Raw genomic sequence first — 26,282 nt, 5'->3', positions numbered from 1 at the left:
GGAACTCTCACAAGGCACTAGCAGCTGGGAAAACCTTTGTATCAGCCATCCCTTCCTTGCCATGCCTGGGAGCGTGGAGTGCCTCCGGTGTGGAGCGTGACACAGCCGTGGTCCAGCTGGTCCAGGAAGGGAGGAGGGAGCTCTCCAGGCCAGATCCAGGGAAGCTGCAGCTGCAGCACTGCAGCACCTGTGTGTCAGCTCCTGAGCCCCAGGTGACAGTCCCCCTCCAGATCCACTCCCAAGTCATAAGGCTGACATGTGCATGTGAGCTGCTCTAAAACTGAAGAGACCTGTGATGGCACAGTTTGGAGAGCTCAGGCCTGTGACTCCACCAGACACTTTGATATCACTGCCTGGTTTCTGGGCTGCTATGGGAAATTGGCTTCTGGTTTCCAGGCTGGGAAAGCACTGCACACTGCAGAGACCTGGGGACAATCTGGGCCCAAACTGGAGACAAGCACCCAGCAAAATACTCTCTGGGCATCACAGGCTTCCTGCCAGCATTTCCTGGTGCTGCTTTCCCAGTCAGCACAGAGCAGGAGAGGCCCTGAACAGGCAGTGTCTGTCCTTCACAGATGGTGACAGCTCCACAACAACTCAGGGCATGGCTCAGGCTCCTCATCCAAGAAATTATCTACAAAATACTCTTGTTTACACCACTGATGTAGAAGAGCTAATCACCTCCCATATACCATGGAAGAGAGTGATGTTGCCAGCCTCGTGGCTGCCTTTGCAGGGCTCAGGGTGTTCTGTGATGGCAGGGGATGATGCTGTTGTCTCTGCTTATTAAGGTTGTTCTGCTAATCAAGCCTTGCTAAGGAGGAGAGAGGCTTCATAGCCACCCCTCCTGCTGCTTGTGAGGGGAAAGTGATGCCCTGGTAGAATGGGGAAGTGTTGTTAGGCTCTGTCCTGTTGTTCTTCAGGCCAAGTGTGAGTGAGTAGATGGTGGGAGGGCTGTCCTGGCTGTTCTTGCTTAACTGAACATTCAGAGGCAACATGGTGCAGGTTTGGAAGAGGAAACAAGTCAAAGAAAGTGGGAGAGCTGACCCGATGGGTACAGATGAGAGTTCTCTCTTCTCAGGAGAATTCCCTCCTGATTCTCTTGTAAATGGAGAGAGGAGGCACTTTACTTAGCTGTTTGTGTGGGAGGAACTATGTTAGTAGCTAGCAGATTTAGTGATAAATAGATATCATCGTTAATGAGACTGCCTGCTGGAACTATTAGAAAAGTATACTGGTATTTTCCAGTGCTGGGTCTCAGAAGAGTGTATGTGAGGATAGGATCCCAAAATAGAACAGAAGCTGCCAGTGTCCAGAAAAGCCATCTGAAAATTTTTCTACCTTGCTGACTTTCATAACAGTGCTCTTTGTGGGGCACAAAGCCTGTGCCAGTGCCTGCAGCTCACACAGGGTGAGTACTGAGTGCCCAACACCTTCCACCTGCATGCTGGCAGCCAGCAACACGAACACTCCCTACATAGCCCTGCAGTGGCCTCATTCTGCGGGGTTTGGACTTCGATGCCTGTGCCACACTCCTTCACTTTTGGCCCCATTAGCTGCATCACGTGAGGTCCTGCTGGTCCAGCGTCACCCTAGGGAAAATGGGCAGCTTCAACCCACTGCTCTGAGCAAGACAGCTCAGTGAAATGTGGCCATGCAGCCAGGGCAGGGTGGACTGATGGCCTCATTTCTTGTAAAGGCCTAAAATTCACAGAAAGCTAGAAATAGTTTTGGGGGTTTTAAACAGTTTTAATTAAATTAACTTTATGTAGAATCAATTCAAAACACTTTATGACAGCAAGTGTGATACGCCTTAGAAGCAGGTCAGTTAGAAAAGAGTTCATAATGTTAAAATCTACCTCTGTGGTCCCTTGGCACCATTCTGCCCCTGGAACTTAAATCTCCACAGCTGGTCCCATGGGATTGCTCCATCCTTAGCGCCTCTCTGAGCTGTGTGGCACTTGCAAGCTGCTGTGTCTGGATGTACATTTCTTTGTGTGTCAGTACCAGTACATCATGGAGAAACACAAAATTGTGGAGCTGTGGCAGTCAGAGACAAGCTGCTGCACAGAGGGGCTGAGAGGTCTTCTCTTTGTTGGTATATTATGGGCACAAAGACTACACCGTGACTGGTACTCACCATTCAGAGATCTAACAATTCTGAGGCTGTAGTGAAGCATTTTGAACTTGGAGTGGCTCTTGCAAGCTTCCCCTTCCACCACTTCTTTGACTACGAGACCCAGAAGTGCCACATGTCCTGGAAGGAGGTACTCTCTGCTTTAGCTGTGGCCACAAGCAGTGTGGTTGTGCTGTGCTGCCTCACTGCCTCCTGCCTGCCATGCCTGCATGCGGGTGGTGCAGGAGCTGCTCTCCATCACTGACAGCAGAGGAGACTTCAGGATGGAGCTATACTGGAGGGTCCTTGGAGCATCCTCTTCCCACTGTGTCATCTTCAGAGGTTTACAGGGTCCCTGATAGAGGCTGGCTGTGTAACCACTTCTAGTGCCTTAGCCAGGACCTAGAGATATTGTCTGTCCTGTGAGTGGATCTTAGAAAGGATCAGGCTTAAAATGCTATGAACACCTCCTTTAAAATGTGTTTTTTACACTTGTGTTGCAATGATGACATAATACAGGTTACATGCTGGTTTGTGTCATGTTCTGAAGTTCAATACTGGAGCCTAGTAATTAATCTTTAAAAATAAATTTAATATTTTAAACAGCTTTTAATAAATGGAGGAGCAACCTTTTTGTTTATAAGAATTTGGGTTTACTTTGTGGGGTTTTTTTAATGGTGAATTAAGCTTTGCAACATCACTGGAAATTTAAAAATCAGGATTTTTAGATACTTTTCTAAGAGATGCTACCACTTAAGCAGGAACCATTTCAAAGAAGTTTGATGGCCTGTGCTGAGCAAGATGTCAAACTACATAATTGTAATGGTCTCTTCTGATCTTGGGATCTACGACTGTACTTCCTACAATTTCTGTAGACCCTTTTACAATGATGGATAAAATTAATCAGAAAGAGCAACCTGTCCATTCCCTCCTCACTCTTACTGGACCCTGTTTTTCACCTCATTCTGTAAACACAGATATGAATGGTGCCACAGCAGTATGGGAATGAGATGAAAAGCTGAGATGAATGAGATGAAAAGACAGAATTTGTTCAGCTGTATGTTTCCACATGGAAATTTTGGTTATTGCTGCAGATTCTGGTACAGGAGGTGTCCTGTTATATCTCACTGATTAACGAAGATGTCTGTTCCTTCTTGGGGTTCAGCGATCGAATTGTATTTCGTGCTTCAGAGGCAGAACATTTTGTTCAGAAGTTCAATCTTAATCCAATTGAATTAATATGAACAAGATACTCCTTATACCAGTCTGGTTTTCAAACTTTTAGACTCATATGATGAAGTTAATATACATAAAAGAAAATGGCTGTGGATCTAGACGGCTTAATTTTCATTCTGAATTTTGACTTGTATTATGTCTTTACAAACTCCTATTTAAGTAGATCATTGTTTTTAGTAAAAAAGAGCCAGATGACACTGTTTATATACCTTGCAGTGGAGAGAAGAGAAAGAATCCAAGAATTTCTATCTACATACTTGTCCTATTTATGTCAATTTTGATTTTTCTTTCCAATCTTATGCTGGTGGCAGGCACATAGTGTAAAAGCAGTTATATTGTTGGACACCTTAGGTACAAGAATAGAAGAATGCAATTCAAGTAGAAAATTAATTATTTATATAGAAGGGTACCAATTTTGTTCTGCAGGAATGTATAAAACAGTTTACACTCTGTTCAGAACAGACAAAGAAGCTATTCTGTAAATGTAAATCTGTGTTCTGAATATCTAATCTGCAATAAAATGTCTAATGTCTTTCAAATTTCATTAATAGATTCTTTTATTTAAGAATTTTATACTTCTTTTGAAGTATTTTACATTTTAAATATTGGTTCCATCTTATTCAGAACTGTGTTGATACATCGCCATTGTTGTGACATGTGTCATTTAATCCAAAGCACCCTGAAGAAATTTGTTCCCTCAAAAAGATGAACAAGAATCAATTCTGGAACTGACATGTTTAATTTCAGCACTTATACTTGGATGCAAATCATGTTTCTTACAGAATATGTCATATGAAATCTTACTAAACAGTCATCTACCTGTTCTCCCTACTTCTGCTTCGTGGAATCCTATTAAACTTGAATACCGCAGTAGTCTCCTTGACATCTGTAGATTTTGATTTAGCAAGGTGCAGAAGTAATTCAAGATAGTCACGTTTGGTTTTAGAATGGCATCTTAGAATCAGAGACTGTTCTGGGTTGGAAGTGACCTTCAAGATCCTCTACTTCCAAGCCCCCTGCTGTGGGCAGGGAATTTTCTAGTGTCCATCAAGGAGAGCTGTGCATGTTAGCACAGCAGGTAACTGTGTGCATTTGTCTCTCTTTCTAACATCTTGCAAGGCTAACAACATGTCAAATGAGCTTCTATCCCTTCCTTTACCCATGTTAATGACTGACTTTTAAATCCTCTCATTAAAATAATCATCATCTGGTTGCAAATAGATTTCACAAACCCCACTGGCATAACTCATCATTTGACCTCCTAATGGCCTTACCCATGTGAGAAAAAACAGGTACTTGTGCACACTGCCTCTGACACTGCGTTTTTTTTCAGGGTTTATGACAGACCTCATTTAGCATGGTCTTCCCAGCCCAAGCCTGAGAAAGATCTCGCCTACTGGAGAAGACGAGGACAGGACTTCAGTGTGCTACTGGGCTATTCTCAGAAGACCAGTGTGGAGATGAAAGGCCTGGCTGCATCCCCAGGGGCACCCCGGCACTCCAAGGAGAATCAGCTGAAGGTGGGGACAGGAGCAGGGTATGTCAGAAGAAGCGGATTGCAGGAAAGCTGTGAAGTGCCCAGTGATTGCAAATGGCAAAGTCTGAGCGTGGAAAGCTGGAACCAGCCAAAAAAGGTAGGGAGGCAAATGTCTGAGGGTGACAGGGAGAAGCTGCTTCAAGAGCTGTATTCTCTGACCCTGGGAGACAACGTACTCAGCACCCAGAGCAGAGGGAAATCACAGTCATTGCCAAGGGTCCTTTCGCCTGAGAGCATGAGGTGCGTGGAAATGCCCTCCCTGACCAATAGTAACAACGCACTCAACGTCACTAAAACCACCTCCTATCCCCCAAACAGACTGACTGTGGAACCAGCCAAGCACCACGGAACAGGAGGCCATTTCCTGGTGAAGCCCAAGTATGGGAGACCTCTCAAGCCTCCATCCTATGAACTGCAGCGGCAGACTAGGGCTCCTGCAGAAACCGTGGGTTTCCAGGACAACCACCAGAAAGAGGAACCCATCTCCTACTTAGCCAAAGTTAATGAGCCCAGGCAAGATGCTTGCATTCCAGACTCTGCTCTGGAGCCCCCAGTGTATGTACCTCCTCCTTCTTACAAATCCCCACCTCTCCAACACGTGACCCCACGTTCCCCCAGTGAAGTGCCTAACACCGACACGTGCGCCAGCAGTGATCCACAGGGTCCTGCAGAGCGGGTTGTCCCCTGCCAACGACCAGCCATGAATACTTTTGAAGTGGGGGGTGACCCCTGCAAGGACAACCATTTTCCTCATGGGAAGCAAAGCCATGCAAGGCGCCCTGCTGACCACCTGCGTTCCGTTCAGTATATCCCCTTTGATGATCCTCGGATACGACATATTAAAATTGCACCACTGGAAGGTCTACAGGGCAACTCTAAATACACTGAAAATGCACGTAGTCCCAGTTCTGGTGCTTCGCAAGAGAGAAATCTTGAAGTACAGTACAACAGTGCCTTTGTGGATGCATCAAACTTGTCCAGTTCTGCAAAGGGAGAAAGAACTTCTGACAGTTCCACCCATAGCAACAGATGGTTGGCACCATCCGTCCGAAATCAGGAAAATTGTGCCTTGCCGGACCAAAGAGACAATTGTAGTGCACCTAATCACAGCCCCCGTAACGAAGCCAGCACAGAATACATGAAAGGCAAACTTTCTGTAAAAAATTCACATATGGACAACACCTGTGAGACTGTTACAAAAGTGAAAAAGTTTGAACCTGGAACTGGGATGCAGAGCAAAAAGAGTTCAAAGAAAAAAATGAATGAAACTATATTTTGTTTGGTCTCCATCCCAGTTAAATCAGAATCCAATCTGCCAGATACAGATAGGAACAACAACATAACTCAGAGCCCTGATAAGAATGGGTTTGATAACAATGGGGCTTTGCAAGAACAAAGTCTCTTAAGTATGTCTTCAACAGACTTGGAGTTACAAGCGCTTACAGGAAGCATGACCAATAAAAACGAGTTACAAAAACAAGAGCTGTGGAAACCAGAAGAGTTCAAACAAATGAATGACCTCAGATTTATTCAGCCTACAAAACACAGAGAGCTCAAATATTCTGGCTCCTGGCCAGGTGATCAGTACAAAGACCAGCAGACACAGACCAGTTTCTCTGAAGAACCTGAGAGCCCACAATTTTTCCATGGTACAAAGCCTGGGCAGCCCGATAGTAGCAAAGTACTATCTCCAAAATCCCCAAGATGTACAGCATCCACAATGGGGGCAAAACAGACAGGGTCACCTTCTGATGAGAGAGACTGCAGGCAGGGCAGTTACGGTATGAAGGGCCAGACACACCTCAGCCAGTCTAGCAACAGTGCATTTTCCAGGACTGCCACCAAAGTCCTTCAGGCTCCCTCCCCAAAGGCCCACCAGAGCCAGCCTGTGCCTGTCCAAGAGAGGGAAAATGGCCTTCTTTCCAAGGGAGATGTAGTTAAGGGAGAACCAAGCTCTCCCTGCAACAGTAAAGAGCTGTTTGGCCAGTTCCTGTTGAAACCTGTAAGTCGCCGTCCCTGGGATGCTATAAGTGAGCTAGAAAGTTTTAACAAGGAGCTGCAAAGTCAGGAGGAGAGCACAAGCAGTGAAGAAGATTTGGAAAGTGCTGCAGCTCCTCTGCAGGCAGGTGCCTTTATGCAGAGGAAGGAGTCCAGAAATGAGAAATCAAGCCAGGAGCCAAAACATGGGGGGAAATCAGAAATGGTTGTGCCAGAGGTGCCTGTATTTAGGTCAGGAAGGGTTAAAAGTAAGTCTGAAAGTTGGAGCATGGGGACAGAGCATGGTGGTGAGTTAAGATGTGTTGGCTCTCGAGGCTCCTCAAAGCCAGGAGGGAGCAGTGAAGGAGTCAGGCCACCAGATGGAAGTCTGATAACAGAAATGGGGATGGGGGAAGCCAAGAGCAGAACGAGCAAGCAGCCAGTTCATGTGGGCCCTGTCAAAAGAGTTTTGTCCAGTAGCCCAAGTAGTTCATATCACAGTAATCCTTTCAATAACCCTGTCTTGCAGGAGATGAGCGAAGACCAAAATTACCTAGCCTTTGTTAAACTGAGCAAATGTGCAACTCCCACAAATGATAGGGCATTAGAGAGAGGGTCAGCAGCATGTATGTCACTAACAAAGAAAAACCAAAGGTGCTCTGAGCCAGATTTGAGGTCAGTGGGACTTGATGTGGCCCCAGAACTTGGTGCTAACAACTCCGATCACTCTTCAGATGCAAATGCAGTGGAAATCCCTGTGAATGAGTCATTGCAGGCAAGAGCTGCAAGAATTTTAGGTATAGATATAGCAGTGGAGTCTCTCATTCCAGATGATCATGTTGGGCCCCAAGCAGGCACTAGCCCTGCAAATGGTGCTCAGGACTTTGTGCCATCATCAGTGGGGAACACAGTAAGTAAAAAAGAAGGAAAAAAAGAGGATTCTTATGAAGGCAGACGAAAGTGTGGCTGGACAGAGAGTGCTCTCTTTGTCAGAGCTGGAGGACGATCTTTAGACCCTGATGAATGCCAGGCCACTCACCAGGAAGCCAGCACCAAAACACTGGCAACTGAGCAAGTTCTTGAACAACCTGTGAGTTCCAGCCAAGGTGAAGACCAAAACTTGGTTTGCAAGTCAGCTGTGTACCAGCATTCAGAAAAGAGAGTGCGGAGCACCTCGAAAGTGATAGAGACACTTCAAGGCAAGCTCACATCTCCACCCAGCCGGACTGCCATGGATCGCTTGGTGCGAATGAAAGAAGTTGACTCTGTGTCACGAATGAGACGTCTGAGCATTAAGAGCGCAGACTCGGGAGAGGAGGTGGATGAGGAGAAGCTGTCGAAGGTACCAGAGGAGAGAGGAAGCAAACTGGCAAGCTCAGGGGCTGTTTCCAAGCGTGTTATCTCTCTCAGTGAAAATGGATGTTTAGGTGGAATGGACAAGAAGAAGATCGACAGAGATTTTTCTTTAGGTAAGACCCTATTATGGGAGATCCAGATGGGTATTCATTCCTTATGTAATGGGCGCAATCACTTTGCTTATGCCCACGTAGTGCTGCTCAAATAGTAACAGGCTGTAGGTGGTACTATCCTCATCTGGGAGCCACCCACTCTGCTCTCCTTGTGGAAAAGATGAGTGTTCTCTGATCCCATTTTAAGAATAGTTACTGTAGAGCTCACTTGTGATATGGAAACTCATTCACAGAGACTGGAGTGCTCCCTAAGGTGTTATCTCTGTCTAATTGTTTCAGCGAACGGCCAGGCTAAAACAGTGGAGTTCAAAGACAGTCACTCTAATGCCAGTGTTCGGAAACATGTGGTGATTTAATCTTAGCTGTTTCTTGAATGCCAATTTTTTTCCCTCTCTAATACTTAAGTAGTCATATACTATATCATAGTTCAGAAGAAACTGAAAATAAAAATCTGATGTTTTTCCATGAAGTCTCTGGGAAACGGCTGCATTTAGGGGTCTGGAAAATTCTCTCTCTCTCATGAATATTTTCCAGATCAGATGCTGAGAATAACTGTTAACCTCAGGACAAATGGAAAGTTGACTTTTTCAGTGAACACCTTTCCCCCGCCCCCCATTTTTTGGTGTTCCTGATCTCTCTAAAACATATAAACTTGTGTAGTCCATATGCATCCCCAAAGTAACATGAGCTGTTCCCTCTCTAAAACAGTTTTCTTACAGCATTGTGTTGAACAACTGAAAATCAGTTGTTGCCACAGACCTGAGTAAAGGCATAGATCTCCTAGGCCACCTGCCTAGTCCATTTAATAAATTGGAGTGAGCAAACATACAGTGTGAAAGTTGTTAAATTAGTATTAATCTCCTTCCTTTTTCCATCTTCTGTTACAGCTGACACTTTTCCTTGAAATCTGCACAGGTTATTCTTTACCCTCATTGATATAAATCTGTTCACAGTTTCCCAGTACAGAGGGACTGAATTTAAATGGAGTATACTTTAAACTGGATTTGTGTATTTCCATCTGAAAAGAAATGCTTATATGAGTTCTAAGTATTGACTCATCTCCTGCAGTCCTGCAGCCTTTTTCTCCATGTCTTTTCCTGTATCCCACATCTTTGTCTCCTTCTGCTCTGAACTGTGTTTCTCCAGACCAGATTTTTCAAATAGACTAATTCAGCTTTCTTGTACCCATCAGGTCTAGTATGCCCCACATGCATTTCATGTGCTTTGCTCCCTTGGGGTTTCTGCTGGAGTGAAGAAAATAACTGTTGTGGTGACATGACTTCAGGGATGTATCAAAACAGATTGTGTGCGTTTTATTGGAGAGTTATTCTGCAGTAAATTAGATCTAAATTTATCCCTCTTGCTAACAATGCCAGGCTTGTATTCTGCAGTGTGTTCCCATTGCAGCAGTTCCCTCACAGCCATAACAGCCCTCCCTGTTTGGATGGCATGAATATCCCTTCCTGCTGTGCATGTCCAGTACTGCAGGGTGACACACATGGGGTGGGCAGGTGGCTGCTCCACTGCCCTCGTCCCATCCGAAGAGACCCTGATTTGTTGATGGCTCCAAAAGCTTCACCTTACCTTAACACGGCAGGACTGAAGATTCATGTTCATAGAAAGGCCTGATGTGTCTTTCTCTGTTAAGTCTCACTCCAATTTCCAGACTAGCTCATCGGTACCATTGAAAGCCCAAATGGGAATTAATCCTGGAAAACCATTGTATTTGTTGCTTGTGGAGAGCAAACCCTCCATTCTGAAAGGCCATTGTTTTTGGAGCTAGGTAGGGTGATGTTAGTCTTATAATTGCAGACTAGGCCTGTCACTGAGGCTGCAGCCCTTAGCAGAAACAGGCTTTCACATGTATAATGCAACTTGGCAGATGAACAGTCATCTTGGAGTAAGAGCCCTGCCAAAACTCAGTGCAAGAAGCTCATCTTACTATGCAAATACTGCCATTAGGAGAACATCTCCAAGTGTTCCCAAATGCATTGAATGCCTTTTCTCCTCTGCTGCTTGAAGACATGAGGCTGCTAATCTGGCTTTGTTTCTGTAGAGAGCATTTCAAATGAGCTTAACCAAATGTTGAATAAACATTTCTGTATCAGTGCTCAAACTCCAATATCTGTCGCCCTCAAAAGGGTGACCTGGCCTGTCAATCTGGCACTTTTGTGTCCTTGGTTTAGGTGCTAAGGGCATGGGTAAACTTTCAGGGAATATACTGAGCCATGCAGAGGCTCCATGTCTTGTGGCCTGACTTTCTCCCTTTCTCCCCGCCCTGTCCCGCCACTCCCTGTAACAGTAAGAACCTGAATTTTTGTGGGGAATTCTGTTAATGTGAATATGTCTGGCCTTAGGAAAATCAGGTTTTGCAAATGTAAATCTGTTTTTATTCTTAGGTCAGCCTGTCACAGAACAGTTCAGAGTTTTATGTTCTAACAGTTTAGATGGCAAAATATTTACAATCAAAAAAATGTTACTGCTTTAGAGGTATCTTCACACACCATCAGTGCATTAAGCTTAGAAATTTGCAGCATTATCCTGTAGTGCACTAGCCCTCAAAAACTTTTTTCCTGTTGATTTTTCTGCATTTATGTGGTGTCTGTTTGGAAATACCAGAGGAGGCTTAGCAGAAATCATAGGTGTTGCTGGCACAGACTCCTTTCTTGACTGGCCTAGCAGCTTGAGGAAGGTGGGCAAGAGAAGTGATAAAGAATTCTGCACCACGAATCCACCCACTGGGGCCAAATCCAGAAGTCCTTTCTTAGCCACTTCCCCCTTGACATGAGTCTGGATGCTGCAGATGGACATTTGCACACAGGAGCAAAAATTTCCCTGGAGGATTTTTATGCTTTTTATGTTTGAATGAAGACATTCACTCACATCAACATGAAAGTCCTGAGGATGAACGTTTTACTCCAAAGTGTGATATTTATGTGTGGAACTATTTTCATGCTCAGCTGTTTAAATGCGAGCGCTGTGGGAGTACAGCCTACGGGAGGGACGTTTAAGGTTAGCACAGATACTCCGGTTGCGTAAGAGCAGAAGCAGCACGCGGCAGCACGGCTGCAGTGCCGGTTTGTCTGGGCCCCTCTGCGCCTGCAGACGCCTCCCTAGGTAGCCCTGGCTCCTGCACGCCATGGCCGTGCACCCCGAGGGCAAGTCAGGTGTCTGCATGATGGCACTGGGCAGGCAGACCTAACAAGGCAAAGCCTTTTCATTGCAATCTTATCCCAGAGTGACGAGGGTAAAGGAAAAGGCTCATTTCTGCTCATTTCATGGCCTGTGCTGGGAGAAATCCAATTAGAAAAATCTGATAAAAGAGTGTCCTCAGGGATTTGGGAAAAGGAAAACCAACCTGAGGTATGTCCTGTAAACTGGCAGGAGCAGGGCTGGAAATGAAGAACAGTATTAGTGAGCCAGTCCAGTGCTTTAGTGAATAAGGCTAAAACGTGAGCTGCAGTTTTGCAGACTGGAGCGAGACAGACTAACCATAATGATGCAACGCAGCTGTACTTTCCTGTTTTCTGTTGAATTTATCTGAAACGAAGGATTTGCAATTAAATGAAAAGACCCTGATGACTGCATGACATAATCGCTCCTTCAGCCACCCTTACACACCCTGCTAGGATGCTTAAAGTGTTTACTGGTCCTCAGTGTTCCGTATAAGGGGGTGCAAACCTTATGTCTTTTTCTTCATATCAAAGCATCTGAAAACTGGAAGTAATCACTTAGCATTCAGTGTGCTTTTCCCTACCTACCCAAGGACTTCCCAAATTCTATCTCCATGCAATTGATCAGAATTGTTCCCAAATTACACTGGTATAAATACAGAATTTGGGTCAGGAATGTGATGTGTATCTTGAATGCGGGAAGTCCATTATCAGCTTCTCTTTTTTTTAATAAAAACTAAGGAAGTGTCATTTCCACAGCTAGCAATATTGAGTAGATTTCACAATACATTATTAATAGTGTTTTCTTGGTTTTTTCCAGATACGTATGACCCCACCAAAGTTGAAAAGGTGTGAGATTAATGAAGAGGAAAATAGAGAGATTTCTGCTCTACTAAGAATGTTTCGCTGTTTTTTTTTTTTCTGGGTGCTTTTTGTTTGGTTTTTGTTCTTTAATGTTTGGAAATTGTCTCCGTTTGTGGTGTTCATGGTGTACTGATAATGCCTTTACCACTGCCACTAGGAATTAGCTATTCATGTCTGAAACTGTTGCGGAGACCAGAGAAAAATCTGACTTCTACTTTGGAACCATCTGGCTTTGTAGTGTTTAAGACAATACTTACCATTGGCAAAGAGTTTTCATCTAAACTGTATTTCAGTCTTCAGCAGGGATGATGAAATGCATCAATCATTGGTGTAAATGTAAACGTGGGAGATTAGTGAAATGATTTTTAAAAGAATGTGAATCTATAAGCTAAACTTCTAAGTATCTACATTCTACACTTTGTTTAACTTAAGGGATTTTTGGCCATAAGTAGAAAGTGCTGCTGCACTCTGTGAGGGAAGGAATGTGAAAGAACGGTAGCAGAGACTGATTGTGAAATTATCTCTGACTTCCAGAGTTTGAATTTACTTGGATTAAATACTTACTTGCCACCTAGAAAGAAGAAAAACAAAATCTAAAAGCTTCTAAAAGATGGAAGACTTTTGTAGTACAGTGTACAGAACATGTAATTATAGTAGCTGGCAACTATGTTTCAAACCAATGCAAAGTATACCACTGGCTGTTTTGCACTCAGTATTACCTATTTTTGTTTTGCTGTTTAGAAATTCTTTATATGAAAGAATAGTAGCTGGTTTAAAATAGCCCATTTTAACAAAGTAACTATATTTCTTGTTACAGAATACTATCTATTTTTCTACGATGTAAACAATTGCTAACAAGTGGCAAGTATAAAGAAGTATTATTATTATTATAATTATAATTATATTTTAAGAAGACTTATTCCTCTGAGTGAAGGTGCCCCAAGCAGATTTCACTTGTATATCTTAATGCACACACCATATTGCCACTTACTCAGTAGTGCTACCTTATTTTGTTCTGAAAGAAAGAAGCCATCTATCTATCTATGTATGTATGTACTACAGGGTTAATTTCTATTTTTTCCCACTCAACCCTTGGATCGTTCTTGGAGCCACTTTCTGAAACACCCTGAGAACTCTCCGGGCTGGTGTTGCTGCCATTCCATTCCAGGGACGCTGATTACCAAAAAGTGGGTTTGGATCTTTGTCCCAGTGTTGCCGAGTGGCTCAGATAAAATACCTGCTTGCTTTCTTATACTTTGTTCCCTTTTACAGATTATGAGTTTGGATTAGGCCAGTGCACAAAAATAAGCAAAACTGGGTTCTTCCCCAAAGTCACCAGGTGTTGCTGGGGAGAAGTTCAGGTGTCTTTTTGACGGCATTTAAATACATGGCTTTAAATATATTTTATCTGCACACACAAATGCATGAATTACAGAATTTATAATAAAACCTATGCATTCTGCCCTTTGATCCTGAATTAGCCTGCTTAGTATCTGTGTCTTAAAAGCCTTTATGTCCATTCCTGTATGTTTTTTGTAAGTACCTGTGTACTAACATTCTTCTGATGACTTGCTCATGTACTTCACCAGACTATTCTATTGGCCTTTTCTGAGTTTTAGCATAATTTTATTTTTTAAAATCTTGTAATTTCTTGAAATATTTTTTCCTAAGTCTGTAATTTGGAAAGAACGATCGGGAAAAACACTCATCCTGTGTTTTGGCAGCAAGAATTTCTTGTCTGTAACACATGATTCTGTTACATATGGACTATTTAAAGCTTGCTTGAAAAGAAAATGTGGTGTATAATTTATTTTATTAACTCTTGTGCATGCTGTGTAGCAGAACTTGTTGACTGTTCCTACCACTCTTTCTATATTCATCTCTCTTCATCACCATCTAGGACATCTGGGGACTTGTAAATAGCTACAAAACATGTTTTTCTCCCTGGTACCCCCCACCTGAATCCTGCCTATGAAACCCAGTTCAGAAAGAACTGCATCAACTCTCACCTTCCCCATTTATCAGTAAAGCTGAGATGCCTAGCAATTAATTGAAAGTTTTGATTTATCCTTGATTGCTGAAGAATTGTAAATTGTCCCATATAAGCATTCCTGCTACCTTCTGTTTATGTCTCCATGGAACAGAAGTTTTCTGTGCATTTCATTTTCTTCTGATAGGAATAGGTTAATTGATTCTGCAATGCATCTGTTTCATCAGTCATGTCAAGTAATTACTTTTCCAAAGCACATAAACATCCAAGATGTTGAAAAAAAAATGGGGCAACAATATTGCAGGGAAGGTTTTATGGGCCAAGAATAAGAAATTAAAACCTAAAAAGTGGGTAAGTTTTGTTTTGCAGTAGTATGTGACTGACCAGCAGATGAAGGAGCAGCATTAGGACTCTTTTAGAAATGGTATATTCCTTTAACAACACTGGTAGTTTCATTTGATACTATGATACAGACAGCTGAGAAATCCATAGGGTACAGTTTTCTGAACAATTGTGCCTGTGTGTTTCTGCAGTGTTTATGCCATGGGTCAGCTATTGGAATGGACTGGATGGTACCATAGCTGAACCACCTTTCCAGAAACCTTTCAGCATTTTGCAAACAGTCAACAGAAAGACCCTTTCACACCAGACATGGTTAAAAAACAGTAAATGGGGACTGCCAGTGCCTGTCTCAATGGGTACATAAAACTGTCTTGGCAACAGCTGTCACTAGTAAGGCAACAGCAGGAGCTCAGGGCTGAGCGGGTGGAGAGGTGGAGGGTGCGGCAGGCTGCTTCCAGTGCCTCCTGCCATGCAAGCACAGTGAAAAGTGAGGAACTGCCTTTATTCTAGGGGGAAGAGCAGTGCTAGAAACTCAGAAATTACGTTTTTACAAGCTGCTGTGTATCCCACTTGTGTTGCTGCTGTGCTGTTGCAGCTGGGGAAGCTGAGGTCGGGGGAAGATACTGGTTTCATGAGCATTCTCAGAAATTCTTGCCAAAAACCCCTGAACGTCACTGACTCATCCATTAAAAAAAAAAAAGTTTAATGGAAACACTCCTCAGGACCTGGATGGCTAAAGAGGACCTGCCATCCCCTTCCCTTTACCCTGCTGAGATCCAGAAGGGACAGTCCCAGCCTGAGGGGTTGGTGCCAGTAACAACGACTGGTGGCAGGGAGGTAAAAACGAGCACGACGTGCCAGGCTCCTATCTCCTCCCATCCGAGGAAGAGAAGCCACCCGTGAACTCCGGGGCTGCTGAACGGCCCGAGCCCCGCGGACAGGGCAGGACGGCCCCTCCCGGTGCGGCAGCGGCAGAAGCAGAGCCAGGGAGAGCAGGAGCGGGAGCGAGATGGGGAGCAGGAAGCGGGGCGGGGGGCGGGCGGGCTCTGCTCGGAGGCGGCGCATCTGGGGAGGGCAGAGCGCTCCCTCCTGCGGTTCCCGAGCGCCAGCGGGAATTTGGTTTCCCTGAAGAAGCGCTGATTGCGGGCCCCACGCCATCCTTCTTGCTTGAGTCGTCTGGAAATAGACAAAGTGCGGTCTGAGCAGAGCCCTTCAGTGTTTGAAATCCCACCGCCACCACAGCTAAAGGACGGGATGGGAAGGCGAAGGAGAGAAATGCCTCTGAACGACTTGAGACCTCTGGTGACAGAAATGCCCAGTGATGCGATACACCTGACCAAGTTAATATCACTTGTCAGATATTAACTCAAGAAGCCTTCCCCAGGCATAAGAAGGGCTGTTGTATTTCATACCACAAGTTTGTCTTTATTGCAAACACCAGCCTCATGTAATCAAAACCATCAAATTTTCTTGACTCAGCTCCTGATGTGGGGAGTAATTCTTTGTACTAAAACATCCAATGACTCTGGGAAAACAGGAAGGACAGCATATGCTCAAATTAACCTCTCACCCTTAGAAAATAACCAGTCCCATCAAGCTTATTTACAGATAGATATTGGAATTTTGTAAAATATTTCTGTTTAATATATAAAATCAATATAAATATCTAGGGTCAACATTCTGTTGCCTTTGCCATGTGGACAGTCAGCTGAATGTTAGCTTTATAGTGCTTGACCTTCTTTTTGGGTTAAAATGTTGGTATCTTCTTCACTGCCCCCTTTCAAAGGAGAAAAAGCAGTCGAGCCATTGGGAGAAAAGTAGAAATCAAATGTTCTTGCATTTTAAATGACAAAAGTTCTTGCAATTGCTAAGTGGGTCCCTTTGTCCACATTCAAAATCTGATAGAGACAAGTATGTGTGAGAAATGAATCTTTACTTGGCAGGAGTCTTCAGCTCAAAGAAGATAGACAAAACAGAGCTAAAAGGAATGGAAAGAACTGACAGCTTGTCAGACTTTTGAATGTTTTATGTAAAGCTGTCCTTTTGGAAGACATTGGTATTTTCTTGGTTGAGGATCAAACAATCCCTTAATTTCCCTCCACTGGCAATAAGCCACAGTGCTGTAGCCCTAATTTACTGGAGTTAGTTTTAATTACAAATGGAGTCTATAAAATTTAAATTTCTATTCTTCTGCATAATCCAAATAAAGGTCCAAGCTGAAGATTTCATGAGATGATGACTGTATCATTGAATTAATTAGAAAATTTGGGAAACTGTGATTTCTTATTCAAATTTGCATTAAAATGTTTACTGTACCTCCCCTGTGGACTAAATGAAACCTGTTTACCATCAATTATATCTTTAAAGAAAAAAAAATTTCAAAGAAAAAGGGATATCCTGATATCAATAGCAAAGCCCAAAACCACAGTGCTACCTCCCACCCATGCTGAAAAATATGTTTGCAATATGGCTTGCAGAGTGCACAGCAGGGAGAGGGTGAAAGGAACTTAACAGAATTGACCGACACATGGCTGAGATTAGAAATAGAAATGAAATTTCCCAGCCAAGAGAAACCACAATAACATGCATATTATAAAATGAAGGAGGAACTTTCTACCCTTAACAGCCACAATCTGAGCTTTCTTTAGAGCTCTGGGCCAGCAGAAAAAATAATCAGAACCATTCTGAAAGCCATTCCTGACCTAGAAGGCAAACAAGGAGATGTATGTGCTAGACAGTATATCAGTATCCATGTGTCTTTGTCTTTACAATACAGATAATTCTCCACACTGACTTTTAAGATACTGTGGCCTTTCTCCAAAACTAATACCACGTCATTGCCTTTATTTTCTTCTCTAACTAGTCCACAGGCAGACTTAGCAGGATAAAAACAGAGGAAATAGGGTTAAGCAATTATAATACTATTGTTATAATATCAGAAGATGAATGTGTTTTAAGAATTTTATTTGTATTTTTTTCTTGCCCAATGCAAATACTGTTTCTGGGCTTACGTGTAAACCGGAGGGGTGCTGTTATTCAAAACAAGACATTTTCCAAATAAAGATTTTGCATGAGTACACTCCTCTGTGATGATGTTGATAATGTTATCATGAGGTAAAATGGAGCATGTGCTCTGATGTTTGCACTGCTATCAAGAAAGATAAATGTATTGGTGAAGTGTTAAAAGGCTGCAGTATTCTCCATGGGTCTGTTACTTCCAAACCTGGTGTCATGACTGGCCTGTTACAGCATCAGGTATAGAAACTGTGTTCACTTTAAAGAATTTCTTTCCACATCCATGCTGTTTTAGATCAGCACAAACTGTAGTTCTCTCATTTCCAGGTTGTGATCTGTTTGTTTGCTACCTGTAGGGTGTGTTCCGCCTCTGTGCAGGAGTCAATTCCTCCTTTACTGCCTGGCAACCAGCCATCTGCACTGGCCAAACATACGCTGTCAGAGCATTTTCCATTCCATGTCAGTGTTTTCCCCTCCCTTTGCAAAAGTTGATATGGCACTGGGATAGTTTACTTTGGCTCTGTTGCATTAAAGAATGGCATGTTCTGTATCTGTGCTGATAGGACTTCAAGAGAGCTAAGTTATCAAGTTAATATAATTTTTTCCCTCAGGCAAAAGTGTAGGTTGCTCATGGATAGAATGTGCAGCTCTGTCTTTTGTCACTGGCTCACAAGCAGGTTAGACCTTGCTGTCACCCTCACATGTATTGTGTAGAAGCAGTGGATTCATCCCAGTACTTCTCACCTTTCACCAACAAACCTGTGGAACGAAACACCAAATAGATCTGGGAAAGCTGAAAATAGAAATAATTGTGGCAGTTTTTCTCTCCTCTTCATCATGTGGCTAACCTGATCCATTATGCCTTCTCCTTCCCCACCTGCTTGAAGTATAAAAATCTCTAGACCAGCATAACCCCACCTTCCACCCAATTTGAGTTGAGAAATCAATTTTCCTACCTTTTTTCTGCTTGTAGGAGAATGCAGGCATTCAGTTCTTTTCAACTGCTGATATATGGGGTTTTTCTGTTTGTACTCTTCACCTTAGTTTTGATCCCTGCATCAATTCAAACATATTATTTCCTACTTTTTCCAGATGTACATAACAGAATGGGCCCATTAGCTATCAGATACAAAAGATCCCCAAGGTCCAAACCATCCTGTTACTCTGAGAGCTGAAGTTTCTCAGCAAAGGGCTGGCCATATGTTGGGGAAGCCACACACAGCCCCATAGGAAAGCTGAAAGCATAAGAGTGGAGACTTTTCTGCACTTGTTCCCACCCACCCACACCCACCCTCTCTGCTGTACCAAGGCTGATGCCAGCCCCTCCAGCAAGGAGCCATCTCTCATTTTTGCTCTTGGATGTCACCTGGCCAGCACTCTCATGGCATGCTTCAGGGGGCACACAGTCTGCTTGCTGCCACCAGACAGGGACTGAGGTGGCCAACACAGTCTGTGCTCCCTCCAGGCAAATCTGTTGGTGCTCAGGCCCACCCTGGCCTGCAAAGCACATCAGTGGGAAAGCATAGTGGTGGCTAAGGGTGAGCAGATGTTGCTCAGCTCTCACTCAGAAGTTTTCTTGCTAAGTCAACTAAAAACCCTCCCAGTTGCAGAGCTTCCCTTCACTCCCTCATCAGCACTAGCTGGGAGAGTCACCAGCACACTCACCCTTTTTGCCATTCAGGCCACACATGCCTGACCCTTTATAATCACATAAAGACCCTCAGCTCTTATCTTACTCAACACATACCTCATCTCTCACTGATCTCTCACAGCCCCTTTGTTTGACCTTTCTGGGTAACAATGGTATGTTACCAGGTTCAATTAAAGTTATTTTATCTCTCCAAATCTTCCCTTTCTTGGGGGAAAGAAAAACAGCCCCCTGGGGAATCCCTTTGCACCATTTATGCAGTGAGGTGCTAACACCAACCTGCAGAAGTGTGATACCTCATGAGATGATGCAGAAAGGAAGGAAGCCAACTCCTTCCTCTTACTCCTTAAAAGAAGATTGCTTATTAAAAAAAAAAATAATTAAGATCAAGGCAAATATTTGAAAAAATAAAAGAAAGAGGAAAAAAAACCCATCAAAATGTCCTTGAGACGTTATACTATGCTTTGTAGCAGTGTATTTACAGGCCAGCTGTAGCTCACTTTGCCATCCACAGACAATCCTTGGGAAAGGCTGGGCAGATGTTGCCCTAACCAGGCAGCTTCAGTTTCTCCTCTTATTCCTTTCCTACTTGATTTAGTCTGCAGTGTATTTAGACTTTCTTTCCATGTAATGCCCCAGGTACAGTCTTAAGCCTCTGTTGCAGCATAGTAGCAACAACAGCCAGTAACCTGAAGCCCACTGAGCCATGAGCATGGTGACCTGGCCAGCTCACGTCATATGAAGTGGCAGGGTTATGACATTTTGTGGGCAGGAAAGCTTGTCATTTGTCCCATTTTCTCATTATTATTTTAGCATAATGTTTTGAGTATAAAGGAAGTTCTCTGCTCTCCCAGTGGTGGGTCACACTATAAATACCCCAGATGGCACAGGACAACGAGGGTTGTAAAACTCAGGATGTAGGTCACAGGATGGCTGTCTGCTTGCTGTCTGGGAGAACACGATAATAAACTCTTGCAAAGAGCTCTGATAACACCACATGAAAGGAATACAAACACTGTGGAGGAGATCTTTGGCTGCTGTAAAATGTCACCGCTCTCTTCAGTTCATGATATGCTGCTTTTCTTATTTCCTTCCCTTCTCAGCCTCCTCCTGAGTGCCTGAGGTTGAAAAGTATCCACAAACCATATTTTGCCTTCTGCATTTCTTTTCAGCTCCTTTTTCCTGTCAGTGCAGACACACCTCCACGCTCCTGAAACCACCTCCTTACCCCATGCAGCTCTCACACAATTCTGACACCTCAGCCAATGGTCCCCTGAAGGATATCAGCACCATGCCAAAAATACAGGGGCCTTTCCCTTGCCCTCAAAAGTCACAGGCACTGCAGGGAGGTGAGTCAGGCCAGTCAAACAGAGGCCACCAAGTTCCTGGGATGGATTTTAAACCAAAACATTCCTTATGTAAAAATCATCCTTTATTCCCCTGGAGAAGTTAAAAACAAAATTCAGGAATGTTGTCAACTCTTGCAATAAGGGGATGTTCACTGAGAACATTGTGCCTTTTATTGCAGCTTTATTATCAAAATATTATTGGTTATGGCGTTGGTGTTTTAATAACCCTGGGATAATAATAATTTGATAAGATTTATAAAGAGAATTTGGGAGGAGTGGAAATAATGAAACAATCGTGGATTGATTTCAAATCTTCAGAAATGGTCTTTCCAAACCCCCTTCCCCCCCCCCCCCCCCCGCAAAGTAGTTTTTCATGGTTTTGATCTGAGTACCTGAATATTCCCCCACCCTCAACATGTCAAACCACCAAATCCTGGTGTGGACACAGCTCTGTGGAGTGTCTATTCGGCTGAAGTTCAGTGGTTGGTAAATGTTGGGGACTGCATTTATATCTGTAAAGCTTTGTTAACGGCGTAGAAATGACAGTGCTTTAGCTGTGCGAGTGAAGCAGTATAGTTTTGTAATGTAAGTCCACGTTTCACCCAGACGGGGTTGAAAGGTGCAACTCATGGCTCCTGAGGCAAAGCAGATTTATTTCTTTCTTATTCTCCTTCCCCCTGCGATAGGAATTGCCCTCTGCTGCTGAATCAGCAGGATGTGCCCTGTGACACCGACTTTAGCTGGCTGAAGAGCTGTTAATGGGTCTGAAATCCATCCCCTACCCCAGCCTCTCTCACACAGCGTTCACGGGAGAGGCAGGGAGTCGAGCAAACAGCATGGGAGAGGGAAGCGGAGACCCCTGATACACACAGCTGTTATCTGTGATAAGCTGCATCCTGTGCCATGCTCCACCTCGCTGCAGCAGGGAAGGCGTTTGAACTCCAAGACCCTTTCTCAGTTCAATCCCTATCTGACAAACACACAGCAGGCAGCTGGAGAAAAAAATAGCAAAGTTCAACCCATCCCCAATGACTCAGTTTCTAAGATTTCTGACCAATTTCCTAAAACTCTGCCCTGAGGATTTTTTTAGGCAGTGTCGGTACATTTGAACAATATAAATAACTGAAGAAGTTCGTAATAGCTGTGGGGTAGTGAAGCAAAGAGATCGAACTGAGATGGGGGGAAAAGCCTCAATAACGTGCAGGCAATAAAAATCCAGGCTGCTTTCAGGACAGCGGCTTGTTTGAAATGGCTGCAGCTGAGCTCTGGTCTCCCACACGCCACAAACCCAGCCGAGTGATGCTGTTGGCTTGTGTGTCCCCTTGGCAGGCCGTTCCTAGGAGCTGTCCCTCTGGCAGCTGAGTGTGACGGTGTTTTTCAGCAGAAACTGTTGGGAAGGCAACGGCAGACCTCCTTCCCTACGTCCTCCTCAGGGACCCTTCATCCTCCTCACGTTATCAGAGACAAAAATTACGGCTATGATGTGTGTCTGTCTTAATTTCGGGTCATATATTTGTCACGGGGCTGCGCCGCTGCCCTGACCCCTCCTCAAGCGTGTCCCGGCTCTAAGCCTCATCCCAGGGGAAAGCCCTTGTTTCCCACCCGGCGACAGCGCTGTGCTCGGGTAGTCACACACCGCTCCTCTGGGGGGAAGGCTGCCACCGCCTATGGCTGCCTGTCTGCTTATTTTCCACAGAAGATTGCTCGTCAGTGAAAAATTATTTCGCTTTTGTTGTGTTTACATTGGTGTTCTCGTGCGAGGGAAAAGCCGAGCGGAGCGAGCCCGCCTCAGCCCAGCCGCAGGCCCGGCGCGGCAGCACCACCTGCCGGCCGGGAAATGGCGCCGGGGGCGCTGCCCGCTGCCCTCAGGGAGCGGCGGGGAGAGGCCGTGCCCGGCCCGACACCCCTAACCTGATATGAAAACCTGACATGAAACCACCCCTGACATGAAAACAGGCTGTGGCAGGACAATTTAGAGGGAGCATTTAGAGACTGGGTGGGAAGGGTGGCAGGCAGGTGGGATAGGTGGGAGCTGTTGTGTCAAAGCCCTGCTGAACTGGAGCCTGGACAAGGGGTGGAAACAGCTGGTGGGAGGTGAGGGTGGGGAGGCCAGGTATATAAGGTGTGTTGGCTTGTTGGTCTAGCTGTGACATACTGTTAGAAGCGTCATTTGGCAGACATGGATAGGGACAAAAAATTCAGAAAACCTTTCAACAGAGTTCACACTTCCTTGGATTTACCTGTGAGGCATGTGTCATAGAGTCATGAAATGTCCTGAGCTGCAAGGGACTCACAAGGATCGTTGAAGTCCAGCCCCTGGCCTTGCACAGGACCACCCCAAGAATCACACCATGTGCCAATTATGCCTGTCCTGAACCACTTCCATTGCAATTCTCTTTAGGATAGACCTGCCTGGGATGTTGTACCTGACCTCTGCTCCCGTCAGGTCTGCAGAGGCACCCATTACAGTACCTAGCCTAGAGTCGTGCTTCTAGGTGGCCAATCCATCTATTGCCATCAACCAGTTTGTCCTTCCAGAATCCCTGAGACGTGGGTTCTGCTTCAGCAGATTCCCCAAAGGCAGGGGGACCTGCAACTACATTATGAGAGGATTTCCCAGGATTAAAACACGCATGAAATTACTCAGCAGTGTCACCACATTCGCCAGCTACCACTGACCTTTGAAATCTTCTGTGTCTACTTCACAGACATGCGTTCTTGGTTCTGAACACAACACCTCTACTCTCACTGTAGCCAAAACAATATTGTCAGCATTTGACTCTTCAGTAAACCCCTTCAGAGCATCCTACTTACCATCCCTCCCATAGCCATCCCTTCCTACCCCTGGTGTCATGCCTGTTTTAATCTCATTTATGTCTTGCACTCTGGACAAAACCCTGTGTTTCTAATTCTTTCCTCTTTTTAAACTGGAATGCCAGTAATAAGTTATTGGTCATGAATTTACACCAATTAATAGCCTTTACAGACACACTTTATCCTAGTCTTACTGAATATCAATTTTTTGAATACAAAATAGGATTCTTTTAGAAGGAAAGATTGACACACCCCAAAAATTTAATAAAAAGGAATAAAAGTCAATGCATGGCAGCCACACTCTGCTCTGCCTGGATCAAACCCAAATTATGAGGTTGGACTTAGATACTCCAGCCTGCTGGACTCTTCTGGCAAGGGATAATCTTTTATTTTTAATGAATATTTCAAAAGACATGGGGTTTATTCCAGTGATGGTTCTCATGGAAGCAGAGCAATAAGATACTGTTTTTAAAATTGCATTAACCACAGTTTCTTCCCACTTGCCAAAACTTAGCAGCCAGAACTCCATAGCTCTTTTCACGCCAACCATACTATATCCCAGCCCAAAACATGCAACTCATAATCCCATTTAACTTTGATACTGCAAATGAATTGTTCCATCCCAATCCTGTGGTTTCAGACCCAGCACAAGCAAATTTGACATTTCACGCTTGTGTGGAAAATAGCTTGAGGGGGCAAAAATTTATGGAGGTTGGCTTTGTTCTTCATTGTTGGTTGGGTGGAGATGGCTAAAGAATAGCTGGGAAGGGATGAGGCATGTTAGCTTCATTCTGGATGAGGAAAGCTGTGTCTTGGCATTTCTTTTATGGGGAGCTGGTCCCAGGATGACTGGGAACACCCACTGAAAGGAACAACTAATTGTTCAGCTGCTCATTAACCTCACTCATCACTTACACATTTTTTCTCAAAGTTTGAAAGAGTGTTGCTAAATCAATACAATATTTTTCCTGAAATCCAGCTCAATTCCAAGTCTACCTTAGATTTTCTCCAACCTTTGAACTTGGTGAACCTCAGTTATGGGGACAGGGACATTTATATTGAAAGAAGTCCCAGCAAGATGTGTTGGGAGAAAGAAAAAAAGGAATGTTTCAATAGTGCAGGAGCATGGAGGTGAGTTTTCACCCTTGATTCTGATGTAAACAGATCTGGTGAATATGGCAATGAGTTTTGTGTGCTTCCCATCTTATAAAGCAGTGAGGTATTTTTGAGGTCTGAAGGTAGGAAAATGCACTAGCACTACATATTTATGATTGTGTTCTCTGTTGTTTCTCATCTGTTTTTCTTAAAAGGTTTGTTTTTCCAGCTGTCTACCCATCTTCTCTTTCCTGGGAGATATGTAAATACCTTGCTCCACCTCCTTCTCTGTAGTGACACAAGAGGCAGGCAGTGCCATCCCATTGTCTGCACTGTGTCGGCCTTGGCTTGTTACATAGTCCTTGGAATTCACACAGCAAGTCACACAGCACAGCATAATGATTTTTACCTGTGCTGGTCCCTTTGGTGTTGTAGACTAGGGATGAAGGCCAAGTAATCCAGGTCTGTCTGGGGGGGAAGAAAAACATGGCAATTGCACTCCTTTTGTCCCCCCTTCTCCCCTCAGCTTCTAACACTGCCTGACACTTCTAACACTACTGATAAGGTAGGGTATCCATATGAAAGATATTGAAGAGGGAGAAGATCCACAGTCATGACAGCAGGGGAAAAAAAAGAAACAGAAAAGGTTTCAAGTCCTGCAAAAAGAAGCTACTCTTGTTTCAAATGAGTAATAAATCAGTCTCTCCTCTGCAGGTCTCCAGAAGCATTTATCTGACTTTTTTTACTGAGCTGACTAAAATCAGAGCACAGGCTGCCCTAGAGGGAAATGCCTGCCAGCCACAACCTCCAAATAAATATTTCTCAAATTAAGTCTTTTTTTACAAGAAAGACACAAAATCCAGTGTGATAGAAGTCTGCACGTAATGGAAAGAGCCAAGCAACCCACTTCAAGCACTGGGAGCCAGGGAGGGGTGAAACCTCCCCAGGGACAACTATCACTTCCTCAGGCCCTTCTTCCTGCTCCCACTGTGGTAAAGGCCAGGTCTGAATCCAGCAGCTGAGAATCTCACCCTCTGGCCAGTTCCCAGCACCTGCAGGCTGCTTCCTGCAGAGCCAGGCCAGCTGCTTTCCAGGGTCTCTAAAGGGCACAGATTTTTCTTACTCTGTTTTTCCGCACAGATTTATTTGCATAAAATAAATGTTCTTTAAACTCAGGTTCTTTTTTTTTCCTTTTTTTTTTGAGATCAAAAGCCTAATGCCCTTCACTGCAGCTGTGTCTGTTTTTGAACATGTAAGCCAGTTTTAAAAATCTACACAAACCAGCTTTAGGGGGCTCTTCTTTCCTGCAGTTCAAGGGGCTTTAGGGAAAATGTATCAGTGAAAACTAAATTTAAAAGAATAGACATGAGCATGATGCAAAAAACCTGAAACATAATTTGGGATGATAAATATTCAAGCATATCATACATTAGATATCTAAATAAGAGCCTTTTTGGAGTTCCTGTTTCAGTTCCCACATTTTAGCCCTCAGAAAAATGGGTGAAGAAAGGCAATGCTCATACAGACAGTGTCACAGTAATGCTTTTTCTTTCTTTTCCAGACAGGGTATTCTATAAATGAATACTAATATTTTTGAAGCAGCCATCTGTAGGAAGATAGAAGGTGATTTATATGAGTATTTGTTGTCACTTTGATT

The 26,282-nt window shown here is 44.0% G+C and overlaps 1 protein-coding gene and 1 long non-coding RNA gene across 6 annotated transcripts in view; one reads left to right on the top strand and one right to left on the bottom strand.

Moving 5' to 3' along the window:
- JCAD (junctional cadherin 5 associated) overlaps nucleotides 1-17,783 on the top strand; it is a 63,851-nt gene extending 46,068 nt beyond the window's left edge. For 3 of the 5 annotated variants that reach the window (XM_085050431.1, XM_085050432.1, XM_085050430.1), the window contains one exon: nucleotides 4,686-12,407. In XM_085050431.1, the coding sequence (XP_084906557.1) occupies nucleotides 4,686-8,430 (3,745 nt within the window). In that variant the 3' untranslated portion in view covers nucleotides 8,431-12,407. Of the gene's footprint in view, nucleotides 1-4,685 lie in introns of all 5 variants that reach the window. The other 2 variants (XM_085050433.1, XM_085050434.1) reach the window with 1 other exon arrangement.
- Nucleotides 17,776-22,504, bottom strand: LOC146440839 (uncharacterized). Its single transcript, XR_014849692.1, has 3 exons — nucleotides 21,109-22,504; nucleotides 18,676-18,772; nucleotides 17,776-18,478 (listed from the first exon to the last, which is right to left on the bottom strand). It is a non-coding gene; the product is annotated as an uncharacterized LOC146440839 (long non-coding RNA).
- Between the last annotated feature and the right edge of the window lie 3,778 nt (nucleotides 22,505-26,282).

The sequence above is a fragment of the Lichenostomus cassidix genome, chromosome 2 (genome assembly GCF_008360975.1).
Source record: "Lichenostomus cassidix isolate B80296 chromosome 2, HeHo_3.0, whole genome shotgun sequence".
NCBI classification, from domain to species: Eukaryota; Metazoa; Chordata; class Aves; order Passeriformes; family Meliphagidae; genus Lichenostomus; species Lichenostomus cassidix.
Note: the sequence above shows the minus strand (reverse complement) of the source record. Positions and strands in the feature narration are given on the sequence as shown.